General features: G+C 37.6%; 2 protein-coding genes across 2 annotated transcripts; both read left to right on the top strand.

Annotated features, from left to right (window-relative positions):
- The first annotated feature begins 1,537 nt into the window (after nt 1-1,537).
- LOC128093912 (olfactory receptor 5B2-like) lies at nt 1,538-10,794 on the top strand. Its single transcript, XM_052711822.1, has 2 exons — nt 1,538-2,454; nt 10,761-10,794. The coding sequence occupies exons 1-2, from the start codon at nt 1,541-1,543 to the stop codon at nt 10,792-10,794; spliced, it is 948 nt and encodes a 315-aa protein (XP_052567782.1). The 5' UTR covers nt 1,538-1,540.
- An 11,168-nt stretch (nt 10,795-21,962) lies between these two features.
- LOC128093890 (olfactory receptor 5B3-like) lies at nt 21,963-22,889 on the top strand. Its single transcript, XM_052711760.1, has one exon. It carries the CDS (start codon nt 21,966-21,968, stop codon nt 22,887-22,889), a length of 924 nt encoding a protein of 307 aa, XP_052567720.1. The 5' UTR covers nt 21,963-21,965.
- Nucleotides 22,890-23,167: the final 278 nt, after the last annotated feature.

Here is a 23,167-nt window from a genome sequence, read left to right as displayed (position 1 = left end):
ACACACACACACACACACACACTCCATTTGTAGATAATATAGCAAATGCTAAAAGTTATCATATGGCATATGATTGGCAAATAAATGTTTTCAAGGTAAATGTACATAATTAAAGTGGCCAAAGGCTCAAGAAATTATTGATAGGAAATAACAGAGTGGATATACTTCCAAATAGTCCAAGCCAAACACAAAAGTTTAAGTATTATTAGACTATAAGAACACTATGTCTATGAAGTAAACAAAGCCCATAAACTGGAAAGTAGGGCTCCTGGGCCTGTGTTCTTATTGTGGGATGATATCCTGAGAAAAGTAAAACTAAAAATTCAAAAAGAGGAACACATTATCTAAAATTACGGATTACAGGAATGAAATTTTTGAAAAGGATGTTTCATGTCCAGTGTTGATATTCTTAGTGTAAAAACAAACAGATTCATGAGAAGGCACAGGCCCAAATGCATGAAGGAAAATTTGGAAAGAGAATTTTCAATACTTAAACTTACCCAGAACTAAAGCCCTGGATGCTATTATCACATAGTAATGACAACATGATTGTAGTACTCATCTAAAGCATGCTAAACAACCAGCATTTTCTTGCCTTTGATATGCTACTTTATTTTCCCAATAATATCCCAAGTATGTCTCATTACAGTCTTCATTTTGTAGGTAGTTATATGGTGCGTAGAGGAGTTAGGTGTTTTCTAGGTAGTCAGCAGGTGATCTGGTATGTATTTCTTCCAAGAACTTGAACTTTGTGTTTTAGTTAATGATATTTCTTCATTCCAAGCTGCTTCTGAGATTGAACACTCTCCCAACATACCTGTGAGCTCAACAAATCTAGTATGTACAATATTTAGCAATATTGATTCAAAACAAAACCTTCTTTGAGCTAATCATAATTTTATGCTTCTGGATATATCTGTATCAATGGATCTAGATGTTATGTATTAAAACCATGAGAATATGTGTGCTAAGAAGAGTTAAAATGCAATTCAAGCTCATTACTTCATTCTGAACTTTCAGTATTTGAAGAAACATTTTAAAGTTGGGAGTATTCACTTGCTTGATCTTTAATGAGAGCAACTATATGGTGACCAGGATGAAATTAACATACAGTATGCCACTAAATTCACTGTCATTAAATAAAAGAAAACAATTATTCATTATAATTAAGTTAAATTATTTTATATCATTAGCTTGCAATGGGTGAAAAGTTTACCTGGATTCAAAACAGAAGTTGGTAATTATATTATTTAAATATGTGGACAATTTATATCTCTTGTGCTTCACAATTTAGAAGGATATAACAATTTATCAAAGTCATTATGTTATTGACAGAGAACAGGCTGTTTCTATAGTATCTCTTGTTAGGGAAGCACAGTAGTGTTAGTTTACAGAGTCCAGGAAATGTGAACTGGCATAGAGATACGTCAGAATAAACCATTTTCATACAGTTAGCAAACTTTCTGCATCTGGTTAACAAATACATGTAATTTTTTTATTTCATTGTTTAAGGCCTTCTGTTGACTAACTGGTATCATTAATGGAGAACAGGACAGAAATGACGTGGTTCATCCTGTTGGGACTGACCAATAACCCACGTCTGCAGCTTCCCCTCTTCTTCACTTTCCTCCTCATCTACACCATCACCCTGGTGGGGAATCTGGGAATGTTTCTATTGATTCTCTTGGACTCTCGGCTTCACACCCCCATGTACATTTTCCTCTGTCACTTGTCCTTAGTGGACTTTTGTTACTCGTCAACAGTCACTCCAAAAGTCATAGCTGGATTCCTTACAGGAGACAAGATTATGTCCTACAATGCATGTGCCACTCAGATGTTCTTTTTTGCAACCTTTGCCAATGTGGAGATCTACCTTTTGGTCTCAATGGCTTATGATCGCTATGTAGCAGTGTGTAAGCCCCTACACTATGCCACTACCATGACAACAAGTTTGTGTGCATGTCTAATCATTGGCTCTTATATTATTGGTTTCCTGAATGCTTCCATCTATACTGTAAATGCATTAAGTCTCTCCTTCTGTGAGTTTAATGTGATCCATCATTTTTTCTGTGACATTCCAGCAGTCATGATTGTATCTTGTTCTGATAGACATGTCAATGAACTCATTCTTATTTATGTAGCCAGCTTCAATATCTTTTTTGCTCTTATACTTATCTTAAAATCCTACATGTTCATTTTCATCAATATACTAAAGATGCATTCAGTGGCAGGATATCGCAAAGCTCTGTCCACTTGTGCCTCCCACTTCACAGCTGTCTCCATTTTCTATGGGACAGTCATATTCATGTACTTGCAGCCCAGTTCCAGTCACTCCATGGACACTGACAAAATCGCATCTGTCTTCTACACCATGGCTACCCCCATGTTGAACCCTCTGGTCTACAGCATAAGGAATAAGGAGGTGAAGAATGCATTCACAAAGATTATATTGAGGTCAAAATAGTATTACAGCTTTCAATTTAACTTTTTGGAATGCACACTATCTGGAATCACTTCTCTCGTCTTAACCCTATAGTGAGTCATATTTTCTCATGTGACACTGAATTCAAGAACTTGAATTGACGTCTTTACCTGTGCAATAGTGTGTTGGCTGTCCAAATGTCAGTGTCTTGTTTGGAAGAGTGAAACCTGAATAAAAGGAATATGATAAATTTAGGTTTTTCATAAACTATCTGAAATTTATCATATTCAATAATTTTTCTTGCAATATCTTTCCAACACGTCAACACAAATCTATGTATACAGCTGCATCTAGAAGCCAGTTAAAGAGAAGACACCCTCATAGATTTCTTGTGAAGACTTCTACAAATGGATGCCAAAAAATTTCCAGAATAAAATGTAACATGGATTTGTGTTATATCCTACTTTTGTCTATATATGTCTACTTTTGTGTTCATTTAGTTGTGCTCATTTCATAGGGATATCTAAATGAACACGCCAAACATTTGATGTTTGTTTAATGACTAGAATATGAGGTTGTATTTAAAAAATGATACTGGAAATCAGCAGACTTATTTAAAAAAATGTCAATCCTCCTCCTCATCTAACCCATGCATTGCTCATCTGGATAAAGTCGAAAGTGAATATCATCCTGAGTGAGGTAACCCAGACTCAGAAAGACAAACATGGTATGTACTCACTCATAAGTGGATACTAGATGTAAAGCAAAGGATAATCAGACTACAATCCACAGCTCCAGAGAAGCTAGGAAACAAGGAAGACTCTAAGAGGGATGTACAGATAACCTTGGGAGGGGGGAACAGAGGAGATCTCCATGTGTAAACTGGTGCTAATGGGGGCAATAGAGAGGAGGGGATGGGGGATAAGAACATGAGGGAACAGGATGGTCGAGCTGGGGGAGGGATGGAGTTGGAGAGCAATGAATGAGATATTTTGATAGAGGGAGACATTATGGGGTAAGGGAGAAACCTGGTGCTAGGGAAATTCCCAGGAATCCACAAGGACAACCCTAGATTAGACTACTAGTAACAGTGGTGAGGGTGCCTGAACTGGCCTACCCTGGTAAGCAAACTGGTGAATACCCTAACTCATCATAGAGCCTTCATCCAGTAACTGATGTAAGCAGATACAGAGATCCACAACCAATCACCAGGCTGAGATCTGGGAGTGCAGTCGAAGAGAGGGAATAGGGATTATATGAGCAAGGTAGTCAAGATCATGATGGGGAAATCTATAGAGACAACTGAACCAAGCTTAAAGGAACTCACTAGCTTTAGACCAACAGCTATGGAACCTGCATGGGACAGGGCTAGATCCTCTGCATACCCGAGATAGTTGGGCTGTTTAAGGGGCTCCTGGCAGTGTGATCAGGATATATCCCTGGTACATGAGCCAGCTTTCTGGATCCCATTACCTATGTTCAGACACCTAACTCACCCCTGATAAAGCGGTGAGGGGCTTTGTCCTGCCTCAACTGAATGAGCCAGGCTTAGCTGCCCCGCCATGGGAGAACTTACCCTGTTGGAGGAGGGGATGAGGGGTAAGGGAGGAAGGTGGAGGGGAGTAGGAGAAGGAATGAGAGGGGGATCTGTGGTTGGTATGTAAAATGAAAAAATTTATAAAGTCATGAAAAAGGAGCTACCTTCTTCTTTAAATAAGTCATTGAGTGATATTTACCCCCCTTTTATTCTCCCATACCCTCTCATTTTCTCAGTCTCCAAGAATACACTAATTACAGTTTCCCCTCCCCATTATCAGGTATATGAGCTCAAGTTGAATCATTCAGCTCTATTTCCTGGCTGTTTATCACAGAAATGGTTCAATGCAAGTCTTACAACCTTTCCTAATCTCATGAACTTGTAGCAAAAAATAAATCTGCAAAGATTGTGAGAGTTTTCAGTGGGTAAAGTGCTTGCTGTACAAACATAAGGTCATGAGTTAAAAGCCTAAGCAACTATGTGAAATGTGAGCAATGCGTCTGGTGTCTGTAATCCTGACATGACAGAGTCCAAACCATAGTGACTGTCACCTTAACACAGAATCTGCTGTAGCAGAGGCATAGAGAAGGGTAACTACTGCATGATTCTGGCAGGATTATAGATCAACATAAGCACTATAGATAATTATAGGGAACATCCTATTCCTTGTTACTGAGTAAAGATTCAAAAGAAATAAAATCAGTTTGGACAACAACAACAAACTATCTTTGCAGTGGTAATCACAATATACAAGAAATTGAAAGAAATCGTAAATGTTCCCAGGTGATTGTGAAATAAAGATAAGATAGTACTCAAGTGGCTTGTATATAATATGTACTAATGATCCATACAAATATTTTATTATTTGTAACAACAGGAATGTGACTGGAGATCACTAAGCTTTCATCAGGGATGGAGACATGATGGAATAGAGGAGAGTTAGTTAAATGAAGGGTATGTGAAACATCAGGTGGAAACCTGCTTCTTTTTTGTTTTTGTTCTTTTCTTCTTTTTTCTTTTTGAGATTATAATATAATTATGTCATTTATCTTTCCTATTTCTTCCTTCCAAACTCTTCAGTATACCCCTCTCTATTTCCCTGCAAATTGATAGCCCATCTTTTCACTAATTGTTATTGTATGCATACATGTACACATATATGCATATATTCTTATATATACTGGTTCAGTCAATATAATGTTACTTTTGTGTATGTTTTCAGGGCTGATGGCTTGATACTGGATGTCTAATTGATATGCTCTTCCTTTGGGAAATTGGCTTATGCTCTCAGCTTTTCTCAGTTACCTATAGTTCTTTGTGAAGGCTTGAGGCATTATGTCTACTTTGGCATGTCCATTGGTGTCATCTTCTTTTAGCTCATATTTGGCCAATCATGTAAGTGATACTTCATGTTACTAGGAGACAGAATCTCATAGCAAACTCCCTGATTCTCTGACTCTTACAATCATTCTACATCCTCTTCAGCAGTGTTTTACATGACTTAAGTGCATGAATGTTTTGTAGATGTATCTATTGGGACAGGGCTTCACAATTGGTTGGTTATATTTTTTGGTTTTCATGGGAGGAGAGTGAAGGGGAAAAACAGTATGCAAGTGAACTCATATGGAAAATGGTAAAAGGGGGCTCTTTAGGGAGAAGATGGAGATAAATACAGAAGAAGGGGGAAGTGTATAAAATAACAATTAGGAAGTCTGAAAAAGTCACAAGGAATCATACTACTAGCTATTTACCTAAACATATCGTATAATTCACATAATTAAGTGTATAAATATACATACATAGTTAAAATTCTCTTGTACTTCTACTGTTCTACGTAGTCAACAGATTTGGTAAGTCAATTAAGATATTTTACAGGGTGAAATTAGTTAAAAGAGAATTAGTTAAAAGAGAATATTTTTATAAGGGAATGAATTTGGTCTCTGTTTGATAACACATTAGGCAGTCTGAAAATGGAACAATTAAATGAGAGGATAATTTAAGTTGATAGGATGTATGTAACATTAATTATGAATGTTATTTGTTTAATCACTTGTATTCTAGTATTAATAAAGTTGGTTAATTTAAGTGCCAAGATAAAAGCTTTAGAAAAACATGTTAGAATGAATCACAGAGAAATTCAGACCCAAACAGAAGAATTTAAAGGTGAAATTATTTCAGGATTTAATTATATGGTTACAGATAGACAGCCTGTTTTCAAACAACCAAACTTAATCTATCTGGTAACCTTACAGGAACAACCTGCTCAAGGGCATGTACAAGTTAATTAGACTGCAGTGGAAATGTTAGATTTAAGGAGACTTAAAGAAGTTATAGTCTCATATGGTAAGCATTCTCCAATTTTTTTCCTTAATTTTTTATTTTATAATTTAATTTAATTTTACATGTCAGCCACGGATTCCCCTGTCCTCTCTCCTCCCACTCCCACACCACCCTCCCCCCAGCCCACCCCCCATTCCCATCTCCTCCAGCGCAAGGACTCCCCTGGGGATTCAGCTCAGCCTGGTAGATTCAGCTGAGGCAGGTCCAGTCCCCTTCTCCCTTCACCCAGGCTGAGCAAAGTGTCCCTTCATAGGCCCCAGGTTCCAAACAGCCAGCTCATGCACTAAGGACAGGTCCTGGTCCCACTGCCTAGGGGCCTCCCATTTGTAAAGCAGATGTTAAACTCATGGTCAACTTGTAGTAAAATTGTCCCTCAGGACTGGAAAGAACTAGTTACAGCTGTCCTAGAGGCCAGGGCACAATTACAATGTAGAGCATGGATTAAAGAGGAGGCTAAAACTAAATAGAACAACAATGTAGGACCTGAGGTGTGGAACTTTCCCAGGATCAGCTTCTTGGAGAAGGTGAATACGCTGATATACATTGACAATGTTTATATGATAACCAAACCTTAATTCTATGACACATAGCAGCCATGAATGCATGGTACAGAATTGAGGAAGGAGGAAAGAAAATTAAATCATTTACAAAAGTTATACAGGGCCCCAGAGAATCCTTCATGGATTTCTTACAAAGGCTGTCTTCAGCAGTAAATGGAATGATAACAAATTCAGAGGTATTACACATTGAGACTGCAGATTTTATCCCTGATGAGTCAGAATTAAATTTATTATTTATTCAGTTACAAGACATAATCAGGAATAGGGAACATCCTTTATATATAACTCACATCCGATCCCATACAGGTCTGCCAGGCCCTCTACCACAAGGTAATGAGGAGATTGATAAACTATTGACAGGAAATGGGCTGGAGGCCTCAGAATTTCATAAAAAATATCATTTCAATAGAAAGGTTTAAAAAAGGATTTTTCCATAACCTGGCAACAAGCCAAGGAAATTATACGGAAATGTTCTATTTCTTCTTTTTACAATCAGAATCCTGCTACCAGCAGGATGTAACCCAAAGGGTACTCAGAGGAATGAAATCTGGCAGATGGATGTGTTTCACTTTGCAGAATTTGGAAAATTGAAATATGTACACCATACCATTCATACTTATTCAGGATTTCAATGGGCAACTGCTTTGAATTCTCAAAAAGCTGATTCGGTAATCATGCATTTGCTAGAAGTTATGGCCATCATGGGTATACCTGCACAAATGAAAACTGACAATGCTCCAGTATATGTCTCTGGTAAAATGAAACAGTTTTTTGCTTATTACAATATAAAGCATATTACAGGTATACCACATAATCCTACAGGTCAAGCAGTTATAGAAAGATCAAATTGAACTTTAACGGATATGATAAATAAACAGAAAGGGGTAACAACCCCCCCAGAAATAGATTATTTAATGCTCTATTAACTTTGAATTTTCTCAGTGCTAATGAGAAATGAACAACAGCTGTGGAGAGACATTGCATAATAGAAACAAAACTACAGAATTAAATCAGCCTATATACTTTAAGGATGTGCTGACCTCAGAATGGAAACCATGATATGTGTTATGTTGGGGATAAGGTTTTGCTTTTGTTTCTACAGGAGAAGTAGCATGAATCTTAAAGAGTCTTATTAATAAAATCAAACCTGGAGCCAGGTATTGGGGTGAATGTTGGAAGATTAGAGAAGCAGAATAAGCCACAGCTACCTCACCTCACCAGTTCCTCAGCTGATCCTGTTTCCTCAGACTGGAAGCTTCTGAGTCCTCATCCAGAATGAATCTCAGCTGACTTGTGCTGCTCAAAAGCCTGAAAGTTTAACCAGCCAAATGCTTAACCAGCCAAATGCTTCTAGTTTCTGGTCCTCATGCCTTATATACCTTTCTGCTTTCTACCATCACACCCTGGGATTAAAGGCTCGCTTTCTGGGATTAAAGGCATGAGTCACCATGCATGGTTGTATCCTTGAACATATGGATTTCTGCCTCTGGAATGATAGGATTAAAGGCGTGTGCTACCACTGCCTATCCTCTGTGTTTAATATTGTGGCTGTTCTGTCTCTGACCCCAGATAAGTTTATTAGGGTGCACAATATTTCGGGGAACACAATACCACCACAGAAGTTAAGCTGTGGGTACCATCAAAATTGATAAAGGTTTGATCTGAACAAGAGAGGCCTCTTATTTAAAAGAGGTGATAGTTCATCAACCAGCATGGCCATCCAATTTAAACTAACTTATACCACTAACAAATACTTTTCATTTAATCAGCTATAACTTGCCAAAAGGGAACCTCCCCAAAGTTAGGCTTGGGAAAGGGTTTTTGTTTTTGTCTTTCAGGAGAATGAAGGCTAAGGAATCTGAAGAACACTGGACAAGTGAGACATATGAAGAAAAAAGACAAATCATCGAGAAAAAAATGTCCCAAGAAAAAGAGTAAATTGGCCTATTGGTATATCACATATAAAATTTCATAAGTCTTCCTAAATGTTTGTTTCTGCTATTTTCTACAGACATTTAACACAAATGATCTTTCTGTAGTTCCAGTTCAATTAAAAATTAAAGCTGGCTTTGGAGTTGGAGAATGGCTCTCTCCTTCTCTAAACCCAATCATCTTGTTAAAAGGAAAATGCAAAATCTCTGTATCATGTCAGAAGAAAGAGCCATCTTCTGATATGAGACAGAATAAAACCAAAAAATTAAGGGACTATTCTATTGCCACTAATATCAATTCTTTGGTTCTATTTTGAGTCTTTATACTTTTCTTAAGGTATGAATTTTATATTAAAATTTATAAGATTAATATAAATATATATTTTAAACTTTTGTTATAATAGTAATGGTCATATAGAGTACTAACTAATTCTAGAAAAAAGGCTTCATTTAGCTGCCTATACATGTTTTTGTGTTATCGTCTTTATCAGTTTTTTGCAGGGAATCATGACCAGGCCTAACAGTGAATTTGGAGTTTCCAGAAAGATGATGGGGCCCCACAATGATGATTCCATGTGGACAATAATAATACCACTAAGCTGACAAACATCTCCAAAAGATCAGTGTTGGACTACAAACTGCTCAGGACAATTTTGAGATGGCTAGCTGAGAAGATCCAGCCTCACAGACTATTTGAGAAAGGACTTGAGATAAGTTCTGCACTTTTGCATTATGGGGAGAGTGAACAACAAATGATACAGCTACCTCTCCCAGAACTTGACAATTAACCCCAAAATTTTCTTTTCAGGATCCCCTAAAGATGCCTTCCCTCACAAACAGCAGGAAGTAATTTCAAGAACACGACGCCCATATTCCCAAAGGGTGGGGCGGGTGGTTTTTGGTCTTTCAATGGGTTTTGGGTTTCAGATAATTGTCATTGTTTAGGAGGGTTGGTTACAAGTTGTTAATAGTCAGGAAAAGGGCTAAACAAAGGAGATTAGATTTAAGGTTCTTGTTTGAAAAAAAACAAAAAGAGGATATAGATAAGCGGTAGATTATTGAATCTACTCTGAAAAAAAAGATATATAGAAATAATAGAATAAAGGGTATATTATTGAATCTACTCTGAAAAGAAAAAAGAGAGAATGTAGATATGATATAGATAAAAAGGTAGATTATTGAATTTACTTTTAAAAGAGATACTAGTTTCAAATACTTTACATTGGATTGGATTTTTATATATTGCATACAAATTATATATATTGAGATTGATATTGTTAGAAAATGCTGTACATATATTTCTAATCTTGTTCAGGATATTGTACCGATACAGTTCATTTAACAATGCAATGTAATTTGCTAATCTTTGAATGTTATGATTACCAACTATTAAGATATAAAGAAATGTAAGTTAGTAGTTAGACATTACAATCAAATTTGTAGTTATATTAGGTATATTTTCAAGGTCAAGCAGAGATACATTTTAGACAGGTCATCTTTAAACCCTTCAGAGACGTACAGAATATGGCATTTAAAATGTTATTATAACTTAGAATTTTTCATTTTTTATGACTATGAGGCATGTTGACTCCTGGCAGTACTAATCTACTTCAGAGAAGATATGGGCATTGAAGAAACTGCACATGGAGTTAACTTTCATTGTGTCAAAAGTTAGCCACTGGGCAACAAAGTGCCCTCACATCAACTGCTGACAGTATGCTATCCAAAATGGACAAACAGGACACAAAACAAAGGACTACCAATCCTTACCAAGAAAAGTGTTGTTGCAGCTTTTGCAACAGGTGTCCTCTTAGGCCAGAACAATATGGCAGCATCACTGAAGTGGCTTTGTAATCTGGAAAAGGTACAGTGGCCCTTTCTTTGAAGGCAGCTGAATAGGTAGTGGCCTGATGGCTTCTGGTGTGCAGTGGAACAGTACCTGAAATAGTTATTCTTGAAGGAATAACTAGACTGATGTACTCTAACTTTTCAGTGGTAGACTAGCATTTAATAAAGGAGGTAAAGCCACCCACAAGCCAAGAAGAATTCCAAAAACACTAGTAATTTCCAGAATTTTAAATCCTGTATCATGACAAGACAGTTTATCTGGTACATGAAATATTCAACACCAAATGTGAGGTTGAGCTGTAGGCCTTGTGTACATCCTATTTCACAAATTAGTCTGTCAGATATGCTAAGCCTGTAAGGCAAAGATGATGCCCCAATGTTCAGAGAAACCTCAGGTGACTGTCCAGGTTTCTGTCAAAACAAATTTTTTGGAAGTTACTTGTTTGCACTTCCTGTTTTACTAGGTAATATTATTTCCTTCTTGGGTCTCTGAGGGAGTTGAAGATTAGATAGTTGTAGTAACAATTTTCCTTGTTAAGAAATTCAGTTCCATCCATTTGCCTGCAAACCTCATTATGTCATTGCTTTTCTCTGCTGAGCAGTACTCCATTGTGTATATGTACCACATTTTCTTTATCCATTCTTCAGTTGAAGGGCATCTAGGTTGTTTACAGTTTTTGGCTATTATTAATAATGCAACTATGAACATAGTTGTGCATGTGTCCCTGTGGTATGATTGAGCATTCCTTGGGTATATGCCCAAGAGTGGTATAGCTGGGTCTTGAGGAAGATTCATTTCCAATTTTCTAAGAAAGCACCATATTGATTTCCAAAATGGTTGTACACGTTTGCATTCCCACCAACAGTGTAGGAATGTTCCCCTTGCTCCACATCCTCTCCAGCATAAGCTGTCTTCAGTGCTTTTGCTTTTAGCCATTCTGACAGATGTAAGGTGGTATCTCAGAGTCGTTTTGATTTGCATTTCCCTAATGATTAGGGATGTTGAGCAATTCCTTAAATGTCTTTCAGCCATTTGAGTTTCCTCTGTTGAGAATTCTCTGTTTAGCTCTATAGCCCATTTAATTGGACTGTAGGGCATTTTGATGTCTAATTTCTTGAGTTCTTTATATATTCTGGATATCAGCCCTCTGTCAGATATGGGGTTGGTGAAGATCTTTCCCCATTCTGTAGGCTGTTGTTTTGTCTTGTATAAAAAATCATCCTGAGTGAGGGAACCCAGACTTAGAAAGACAAACATGGTATGTACTCACTCATAAGTGGATACTAGATGTAAAGCAAAGGATAACCAGACTGCAACTCACAACTCCAGGGAGGCTACCTAGTAAAGAGGACCCTAAGAAAGACACAGGGATCACCCAATGAGAGAGAAATGGATGAGATCTACATGAGCAAACTGAACGTGGGGGGGGGGGGGTAATGGAGGGGAAGGGTCGGGGGAAAGAGAGCTTAGGGGAGCAGGCCGTCCCAGCTGGATCAGGAACAGAGTGGGAAAAAAAGGAGAGATACCATAATAAATGAAGACCCCATGGGAATAGGAAGAAGCAGAGTGCTAGAGAGGTCCCCAGTGTGGGAGCCCGTTTTTGGGTTCCCTGTGGCTTTACCCATCAGGCCCACATAGAGGATGACTAGGACCACGGGCTTGAGTGCAGGTGTTTGAGATGGTCTGCACTTGGCTGTGCTGGAGGGGAGGTCTTTTGCTCCACCCCTTGGCGTCTCTATAAATACCCTGGGGCAGAGACAGTTGGGGCCCATTGGAAAAGGTTCCAGGCCCTCTCAAGGCTATCCTTTATTTTCTATCTGTTTATCTCTGTAAGATTCTCTGCAATAAATTCTTCTATCTAATATTTCCTGCTGCTCACACACAAGAAAACTCTGGGGAACTGTGGGGTTGGTGGGTAAATGCCCCACACCCCAGTAATCCACAAAGACACCTCTGCAATAGACTACTGGCAATGGTCAAGAGAAAACCTGAGCTGACCTACTCTGGTGATCAGATGGTCGAACACCCTAACTGTCATGATAGAACTCTCATCCAGTGACTGATGGAAGAAGATGCAGAGATCATGGCCAAGCCCCAGGTGGAGCTCCAGGAGTCCAATCAGTGAGAGAAAGGAGTGATTATATGAGCAAGAGATATTGAGACCATGATTGGAAAAAGCACAGGGACAAATAGCCAAACTAATGGAAACACATGAACTATGAACTAATAGCTGAGGAGCCCCTATGGATCTGGATCAGGCCCTCTGGATAAGTGAGGCAGTTGATTAGCTTGAACTATTTAGGAGGCCCCCAGGCAGTGGGACCGGGACCTGTCCTTAGTGCATGAGCTGGCTTTTTGGAACCTAGGGCCTATGCTGAGACACTTTGCTCAGCCTTGGTGTAGGAAGGAGGGGACTGGACCTGCCTCAGCTGAATCTACCAGACTGAGTTGAATCCCCAGGGGACTTCTTGCCTTGGAGGAGGTGGGAATGGGGGGTGGGCTGGGGGGGAAGTTGGGGGGTGGTGTGGGAGGAAGGAGGACAAGGGAATCCATGGCTGATATATAAAATTAAATTAATTATAAAATAAAATTATAAAAAGAAATTCAGAAAAGAAATTCATTAAGAGGTGTAAAGTGTATAAATTTGAAAGATATCATCTGATAGTTTTCTGTTGGTAATAAAAGATAGGATAGAAAATGAATTAGGTACATTTTTGACTCACCAAAATAGGATAGATAATGAAATATTTTCTCTGAATTTGTCAAATTCAAATGTAGTAGATATTGTTGATGTATTGATTGCCTGTATATATTGTATATAGCTATTATACTTATTGTACATAGTTTTTCTTAAGTTATAACTTTTTAAATGATTTTTTTATTTTTTATTAGACAAAAAAGAGGAAATGTGATGTATTTTATTTGTACTGAAATGTGCTGATATTTTATTTGTGCTTTAATAAATAAGGTTTGCCTGGACATCAGAGTAAATTGCAAGCCATTTTACATAGACAAAGAAGTCAGGCAATGGTAGTACATGCCCTTAATCCTATCACTTAGCAGGCAGGATCTCTATGTGTTCAAGGCCACACTAGGGAACAGAGTCAAGCATGGTGACATACAACTTTAATTTCAGTACCAACTATAGAGACCTGGAGGTCTGTACAGACAGACAGAAAGTGACAGAGCTGTGTAGGACGAGGAAATGAGGTAGCTGGGCTAACAGAGCCAATGAGAGGGTAGAACAGCAAGGCAATAAAGGTAGGGTAGACAGGAAACAACTCACATTTGGAAGCCCCCAGGTTGGTGAAGTAAGGTTAACTGTGACTTTTCCTATTCGCCTAATCTTTCTCTAAGGCTTTCATTCATATATTAGGCTCCATGTTTTTTATTTAATAAGGCCATTTAGAAATTCACCGACATCTGAGGGAAGGGATTTGATAGATCCTGTTTAGAGATGTGTGTTCTAAGGTCTGTCTCTCTGCCTAATGTCTGGCTGTGGGGTCTCTGTAATTATTCCCATTGCTGAAGGAGGAAGTGTAGCTAGAGAGTTTTCTCTCTGGGTCGTGCAAGCCCCGGCAGTCTGACAGCCCACTTATAAAATAAACACACAGACGCTTATTTAAACTGTTTGGCCACAGCAGGCTTCTTGTTATCTAGTTCTTATATCTTAAATTAACCCATTTCTATTAATCTATAAGTTGCCATGTGGCTCGTGGCTTACCGGTACCTTACATCTCGCTTGTCATGGCGGCGGTTCGCAGGTCTCTTTCCTCAGCCTTCCACTTCCCCCAATTCTCTTCTCTTTGTCCCGCCTATACTTTCTGCCTGGCTACTGGCCAAACAGTTTTATTTATTAATCAATCAGAGCAACATATTTAACATGCATAACATCCCACAGCAAGGAAGCTTCTCTGATGTGGCTCAATAAGGCAGAATATCATTAGGCGTCATTTTATCAGTACTTTTTGTCTGTTTTAAAGACCAGCAGTATTTAGCTTTACTCTAGATTTCTGGGCTATATAGTCTCTGGTTCTTGACAACACAAGCAGTTCGTGTATGGGTTCCATCTTGTGAAGTGAACCTTAAATAAGAGATTGGTTGCTTACTCCCATAAGTGTTGTTCCACCATTGTCCTAGAATATTTTGCAACAGGACTGCAGAGTAGAATAAAGATTTCATAGCTGGGTTCATGATTACATTTCTTTTCTGGTAGCCTTCTGAGTACCTTCCTGTATCAAAGACACTAGAACATGGGGGTGAAGGTTTATATGTAGGCACCAGTTTGACCTCTCCATTTTCTGTGTATTATGTGAGTGTTGTCGTCAGCAATGGGGCCTTGCTGTCAGTTTGTGGAGAGCAACCTAGTGTCTTTACAATGGCCTGGGTTGTTTGGGAATTTCCATGGTACCCCTTTGGTCAACAGCTCAATTGGGTGTAAACTTGTCCTGGTACTGTAGCTTCATTTGGTGACAAGAGATGGCAAGCTGTGACTCCTCTGTCTCCCCTCATTATTTGGGGAATCCATTAAGGTCACCTTCATATATTTTAGGAGGCTTCCACTGCACTAGTTTTCCATACCACCCCTCAAATGTCTCTCAATTCTAGCTGTCACTCCCTGCAATCTTTTCCTCAACTCCATCTCCCCTCACCTGTCCCACCTGATCTTTGCTTTTGATTCCTGATTCCTCTGCCATATGTACATTCATAAAATCTATTCAATTTCTTTCTGTCAGGGAAACCCATGTATTCTGCATTCCTAAACTCATTGAGTCTATCAATCACAACTCAGTTATGATTTTTTAGTGTCTAGTATTCACCTATGAGTGAATATATACTATATACATTTTTGTGGTTCTTAGTTACCTCACTCAGGATGGTTTTTTCTGGTTATATCCATTTGCCTGAAAATTTTATGATGTCTTTTTTTCAACAGTTGAGCAATACTCTGTTTTGTAAATGTATCTCATTTTCTTTACCCATTCTTCTGTTGAGGGTCATTCAGTTTCTGGCTATTATTAATAGAGCAGCTGTGGTGGTATTTTACTTGTACTGAAATGTGATTTTAATTGTATGTTAATAAATAAAGTTGTCTGGGGGTCAGAGCTATTGGAGCCATAGCATGTGCGTGGCGGTGGTGGCGCATGCCTTTAAGGACCTGGAGGGCGGTACATACAGGCAGTGACGAGGCAGTCACATGTTTGGGTTTACAACCAATGAGAAGGCAGAACAGAAAGACTATAAAGACATACACACACAGGAAGTAGGTCCTTTTTCAGAGAGCTCTCTTGGCTGAAGAGGATCCCTGAATCAGGAAGGGTGAGGCTCTTAGCTCTGACCTCTTGGCTTTCTTCTCTGAATCGGCTCTGTGTTTCTTATTTAATAAGACCGCTGGTTGCATCTACAAGCAGCAATGAACATGGGTGAACAAGTGTCCTTGTGGTGGGATGAAGCATGTTTTTGGTATATTGCCAAGAGTGATATAGCTGGGTCTTGGGATAGATCAATTCTCATCTTTCTGAGGAACGGCCACACTGATTTCCATAGTGGCTATACTTTGCACTCCCACCAGCAAGGGGTGAGTTTCCCCCTAATTCCAAATTCTTAATAGCATGAGCTGTCATTTGTGATATTGATCTTAGCCATTCTGACAGGTGTAAGATGAATCTTAGATTTAGTTTTGATTTGCATTTCCCTGATGTCTAAGGATGCTAAATGTTTCTTTGTTTCTCAGCCATTTGGGTGTTCTCTATTGAAAATTCTTTGTTTAGGTCTGTACTCTATTTTTTAGTTGGATTATTTGTTTTTTTGATATCTAGTTCTTGAGTTGTTTATATATTTTAGATATTAGTCCTCTAACAGATGTGGGATTGATAAAAATATTTTTACATTCTGTAGGCTCCTGCTCTGTCAGTAACATGGTGTCATTTGCCATGCAGAACCTTTTCAATTACATGAGGTCCCATTCATTAGTCGCCAATCTTAGTGCCTGCAATATTGGTATTCCTGTTCAGGAAGTCGTTTTCTGTGCCGATGACCCCAGTTTCTTATCTTTCACGTTCAATGTGTCTGGTTTTATGTTAAGGTATTTGATCCATTTGGAGTTAGGTTATATCAGAAGGTTCATAGATAGGACAGAAAAATGAGAATTTATTACAATTATATTTTAATTTCTTTTTTCTACTTTCAACATGCTTAATTTTTTTTAAATTAAAAAACTATAGATGGAAAAGAAATTCTGTCAAAAACATTCTATGCAACTAGCTTTATCTTGATACCAAAATCATATAAGGAAATTTAATAGTTTTGTTAACTTGACAAAATCTAGAGTCATCTGGGAAGAGAGTCTCAGTGAAGGATTTTCTAGAGTAGACTGACCTGTGAATGTCTGTTGGGGATTTTCTTGATTTATTGGAAGTCCTGGACACTGTGGGCAGAGGATTCTGAATTTTGTAAGAGTGAAAGTGAGCTGATCATTCGCTTGCAGCATTAATTCATTGTTATCTGGTCTTGAATGTGATTAATGTGAGAAGCTCCTTCAGGTTTCTGCAGCCTTGAATTCCCTATAATGATGGACTGTAACCTGGAAGTGTGACCCAAATTAATTACCTAACATTTAAGTTGCTTTTATCAGATATTTTATTATAGCAACTGGAAATGAAACTAAGTGCACAATGAATGGAGGACAGGGCACAATGAATTTAAGACAGTGTACAATGAATGGAAAAAAGGGCACAATGAATGGAAGAAAGGGCGCATTGAGTGGAAGAGAGGGCGTAATGAGTGGAAGAGAGGGCACAATGAATGGAAGACAGGGCACAATGAGTGGAAGACAGGGCACAATGAATGGAAGACAGTGCACAATGAATGGAAAAAAGGGCACAATGAATGGAAGAAAGGGCACAATGAGTGGAAGAGAGGGCACAATGAGTGGAGGATGCACAATGAGTGGAAGACAGGGCACAATGAATGGGGAAGTGGAAGCTCACTATCTCTCATGAATACAGCTGAAAATTCCTCAACATGGTACTTAGAAACTAAGACAAGAAGTGTATTAGAAAAAGTTTTACTGTTATCAAATGGGATCTGTCCCAAAGATTAGTAAGCCGTAGATTCTAGAATTAAATCCTTATATCCATAGCCACGTGATGCTTGAAAATTTCCCAAGAGAACACACTGAGAAAAGGGTCTCTTTTCAATAAATGAGATTGGGAGACCAAGATATCCACATGAAAAAGAAAAATACATACATCTCAACTTGTCAGCTAGAAGACTATCTTTAAAATAAGTGACTCAAATGAAAAACACAAACTATGGCAATACTAGAGGTAAATATAGGGGAGACACTGAGGACATTGCATTGCAATGTATTGAGTGTTTTCATTTTTTCTTCTTTTGTTTCACAGATGACCACATGGAAAACACAAAGAAACAAAAAAATGTGATTTCCTCAAGGAAGAAAGATTCTGTTTGGCAAAAACTAGTCTATAGAATAAAAAGAAAATTTACAAAATAGGAAAAAAACAAGCTAAAATTGTGCATCTGTAAAGCTATTTTGATTTTTAGAGTAGAAAAATAATTGCAAAACTCCATACTGAATAATTAATGAATGGACTAGTGAGATGCCTCAGTTGGTAAAGGAGCTCGTTTCCACACCTGAGGGTCTTTGTTCAAATTCTGGAACCCACATGCAGGAAGGAGAGAACTTACTTCTACTAGTTATTCTCAGAGTTCTACACACAAACACCATAGATGAGTAAATAAAGACATAAATAAAAACAAAAAATGAGTTAAAATTTAAAAATTAATTTGTGGTCAATAGAAATTAGCAGACATTTTTGTAAAAAGAGGCAGAAAATATTCTGTAGAGTACTACAAGTGTTGTCACATAAAAGAATGATCAAGGATCATCCTATTATGACAAGTTACACTTGGCTAAGAACAAGATGTTGTGATGTGCTATTGGGCACAAGGGTTACTATTGATAGCGATAATGTATTATGTTTTTGGAAAGGCAAGTGGAAATGAAAATTCTATAAGGAAGGATTTTGAAAGTTTTTAACCACAGAGAAATAGTGCTTGAGAAGACAGGCATTGTTCACATAACTTTGTCTTTTACAGTAGACATTATATATAGAAACATTGCATGGTACCTCAGTAATACTCAGTAATGAGTTTTGTGTTTTCATTTATCCACTAAAATAGAAATTTGACTTCTAAGATACAGAAACTAGTTTGTTCCCCAAGGCTCATTAATTGCTTTTCTCCTAAGAAGACAGGATGAGGATCTTCAGACACACTCTTGGGGAACTCTCCAGAGCTCTCTGAGTGTCTATAATTCTCTCTACATCTCTGTGCACTAGTATCTCAAATCCCAATGTGGCACACCGGGAGGCACACTGCTTGCCATTACCCATTAGATGCTGTTTATTTTCGGAATGGCAGTCATTGTTAACACATGCTTCTTCTGCCTGACCTGAAGATCAGCTATGGGCCTTCAACAAGTTGAAGAAAAACACTCGAAGATAAAAGTTACATTGATTGACTCTTATCTGGCAAATTCTTCATGTGTTTCCTTCTTCTGTTTTATATACAGACACAACCTGTAAACTGGGGGAGAGGAGTAGTCTTGTCTGGTTTGCCTATAGTATGTATTCCTAATAAAGAGGTAAGTGACCCTTGAAGAGAAGTAATGCATGGTAAATTCAGACCTTGGTCTAAGCAGAGGTTCTGTCTTCCCCTCTTCCTTTAGAAAAGATTAAACTTTGATCACTTTCTATGACCAAGCTCCTGGAATGGGATTTGTGAAGTATTGCATAATGGACTTTTAAGATTTCAGAGTGACCATTCCATGTAAAAAATTCCACTACTAAAACCTGGCTACCTACATCTCATTAGCATCATAATGAGATGTATAATTCCTGAAAAAGAAATGGGCTATGAACACCTACTATGAGTTACTTGAAAATAGTTGTTTAAAAATAGTCCTGAGTGCTAAAGCAGTTTAAAGGCTAAGGTTATTCTTCTAAAACTAGTTTTGAAATACTGAGTCTAGGAATAGTTGTCAAAATAGTAGAGGAGATTTAATGATTCATATAATAAGTTATTCTCAGAAAAAATATAAAATGTAATTTGGTTGATGTAAATTTTATTTTGTTCACTGTATGTTTGATTTACTTGTAGATTAAAAACAATCATAAAAGACATAAACCCAGAAGATAAAATAATCTTTCTGCACACTAATGACAGGCTAGATATAAATGCGTATTCTTTCAACCATATTTCTACCCTATACTATGAGGTCAAGCTCATTGTTGGATGAAATCTTAACTCTTACACCTTCAGTGTTTTTTGCATTGCTTACAAAAATTGCAATTCCCATGTAACTTCTTAGATATTAAAATTTCCTACAAATACAATAAGAAATAATACTTTCAATTCTGTTTTACACACACACACACACACACACACACACACACACACACACACACACACACATACACACACCCCTACACAGACACACTCCATTTGTAGATAATATAGTAAATTCTAAGAGTTATATGGTATATGATTGGCAAATAAATATTTTCAAGGTAGATGTACATCATTAAAGTGGCCAAAGGTTCAGGACATTAATGATAGGAAATAGCAGTCTTTCCAAATATTCTCACCCAAACAAAATGTTTAAGTATCATTAGACTATAAGAACATTATGTCTATGAAATAAACAAAGCCCATAAACTGTGAACTAGGCCTCTTGGGCTTCTGTTCTTATTGTGGGATGATATCCTGAGAAAAGTAAAACTAAACATTCAAAAAGAGGAACGCATTATCTAAAATTATGGATTACAGGAATGAAATTTTTGAAAAGGATGGTTCATGTGGGATTACATGTCCAGCGTTGGTATTCTTAGTGTAAAAACAAACAGATTCATGAGAAGGCACAGGCTCAAATGCAGGATAAACAATTTGGAGAGAGAATTTTCAATGCTTAAACTTACCCAGAACTAAAGCCCTGGATGCTATTATCACATAGTAATGACAACATGGTTGTTCTACTTACTAAACCATGCTAAACAACCAGCATTTTCTTGCCTTTGATATGCTACTTTATTTTCCCAATAACACCCCAAGTATGCCTCATTACAGTCTTCATTTTGTAGGTGGCTATATGGTGTGTAGAGGAGTTAGGTATTTTCTAGGTAGTCAGTAGGTGATCTGGTATGTATTTCTCCCAAGAACTTGAACTCTCTGTTTTTTAGTTAATGATATTTCTTTATTTCAAACTGCTTCTGGGATTGAACACTCTCTCAACATACCTGTGAGTTCCACAAATCTGGTATGCACAGTAATTAGCAATATTGATTCAAGGTAAGGCCTTCTTTGAGCTCTTCATAATTTTATGTTTCTGGATATATTTGTATCAACAGATCTACATGTGCTGTATAAAAGCATGAGGATATGTGTGCAAAGAAGTGTTAAAATGCAATTCAAGCTCATTACTTCATTCAGAGCTATTAGCATTCAGAAGAATCATTTTATAGTTGGGAGGCTCACTACCTTGATCTTTAATTAGAGCAAATCTATAGTGACCAAGATGAAATTAACATACAGTGTGCCACTAAGTTTACTGTCATTAAATAAAAGAAAACAATTATTCATTATAATTAAATTAAATTATTCTATATAATTAGCTTGCAATGGGTGAAAAGTTTACCTGAATTCAAAGCAGAATTTGGTAATTATATTATTTAAATATGCAGACAATTTATATCTCTTGTGCTTCACAATTTAGATGGATATAACAATTTATCAAAGTCATTATGTTATTGACAGAGAACAGGCTGTTTGTATAGTATCTTTTGGCAGTGAAGCACAGTAGTGTTAGTTCTACAGAGCCCAGGAAAATGAACAGGTGTGCAGATACATTAATATAAACCATTTTCACACAGTTACTAAACTTTCTCTGTCTGGTTAACAAATGCATGTAATTTTTATTTTAGGTGGAAAATAAATTAAGATTTCACAGATTTCAATTCCTTTATTACACTATTCTTAAAGTTTTTTAAAAAAATAATTCTGTGTGTTTGGGTGCATTGCCAACATGTATGTCTGTGCACAATGTGTGCCTCATCCCTGAGGTGGCCAGAAGATGGTGTTAGATTCCTTGTTACTGGAGTTACAGACAATTGTGAGCTGCCAGGTAGGCGCTGAGTCCTTTGAAATAGAAAGCCATTGCTTGTAACTTCTGAACTATTTCTCCAGCCCCTTATTCATCTCTTTTTTTAGTTGTTTAAGGCCTTATGTTGATCAACTGATATCATTAATGGAGAACAGGACAGAAATGACGTGGTTCATCCTGTTGGGACTGACCAATAACCCACGTCTGCAGCTTCCCTTCTTCTTCACTTTCCTCCTCATTTACACCATCACCCTGGTGGGGAATCTGGGGATGTTTCTGTTGATTCTCTTGGACTCTCGGCTTCACACCCCCATGTACATTTTCCTCTGTCACTTGTCCTTAGTGGACTTTTGTTACTCGTCAACAGTCACTCCAAAAGTCATAGCTGGATTCCTTACAGGAGACAAGATTATGTCCTACAATGCATGTGCCACTCAGATGTTCTTTTTTGCAACCTTTGCCAATGCGGAGAACTACCTTTTGGTCTCAATGGCTTATGATCGCTATGTAGCAGTGTGTAAGCCCCTACACTATGCCACCACCATGACAACAAGTTTGTGTGCATGTCTAATCATTGGCTCTTATATCATTGGTTTCCTGAATGCTTCCATCTATACTGTAAATGCATTAAGTCTCTCCTTCTGTGAGTTTAATGTGATCCATCATTTTTTCTGTGACATTCCAGCAGTCATGATTGTATCTTGTTCTGATAGACATGTCAATGAACTCATTCTTATTTATGTAGCCAGCTTCAATATCTTTTTTGCTCTTATACTTATCTTAATATCCTACTTGTTCATTTTCATTAATATAATAAAGATGCATTCAGTGGCAGGATATCGCAAAGCTCTGTCCACTTGTGCCTCCCACTTCACAGCTGTTTCCATTTTCTATGGGACAGTCATATTCATGTACTTGCAGCCCAGTTCCAGTCACTCCATGGACACTGACAAAATTGCATCTGTTTTCTACACCATGGCCATCCCCATGTTGAACCCTCTGGTCTATAGCCTAAGGAATAAGGAGGTGAAGAATGCATTCACAAAGATTGTATTGAGGTTAAAATAATATTACAGCTTTCAATTTAACTTTTTGGAATGCTCACTATCTGGAATCACTTCTCTCGTCTTACCCTATACTGAGTCATATATTCTCATGTGACACTGAATTCAAGAGTTTGAGTTGTTATCTTCACCTGTGCAATAGTGTGTTGGCTGTCCAAACGTCACTGTCTTATTTGGAAGAGTGAAACCTACATAAAAGGTGTATGATTCATTCAAGATAGCTGGTGAAAAAACTAAATGACTATATTATCATATTCAATAATTTTTCATGCAATACTTTTT

This window comes from Peromyscus californicus, unplaced genomic scaffold (assembly GCF_007827085.1).
Source record: "Peromyscus californicus insignis strain IS unplaced genomic scaffold, ASM782708v3 Scaffold_4__1_contigs__length_199733344, whole genome shotgun sequence".
Taxonomy (NCBI): domain Eukaryota; kingdom Metazoa; phylum Chordata; class Mammalia; order Rodentia; family Cricetidae; genus Peromyscus; species Peromyscus californicus.
This window is presented reverse-complemented; position numbering and strand designations above follow the sequence as displayed.

Excerpts from the sequence above, each read along its gene's own strand:
- LOC128093912 (XM_052711822.1), top strand. The coding sequence starts at position 1,541 with ATGGAGAACAGGACAGAAATGACGTGGTTCATCCTGTTGGGACTGACC. Across the intron at positions 2,455-10,760 it reads TTCACAAAGATTATATTGAG|ACTGATGTACTCTAACTTTT; the intron begins GTCAAAATAGTA and ends AGGAATAACTAG.
- LOC128093890 (XM_052711760.1), top strand. The coding sequence starts at position 21,966 with ATGGAGAACAGGACAGAAATGACGTGGTTCATCCTGTTGGGACTGACC.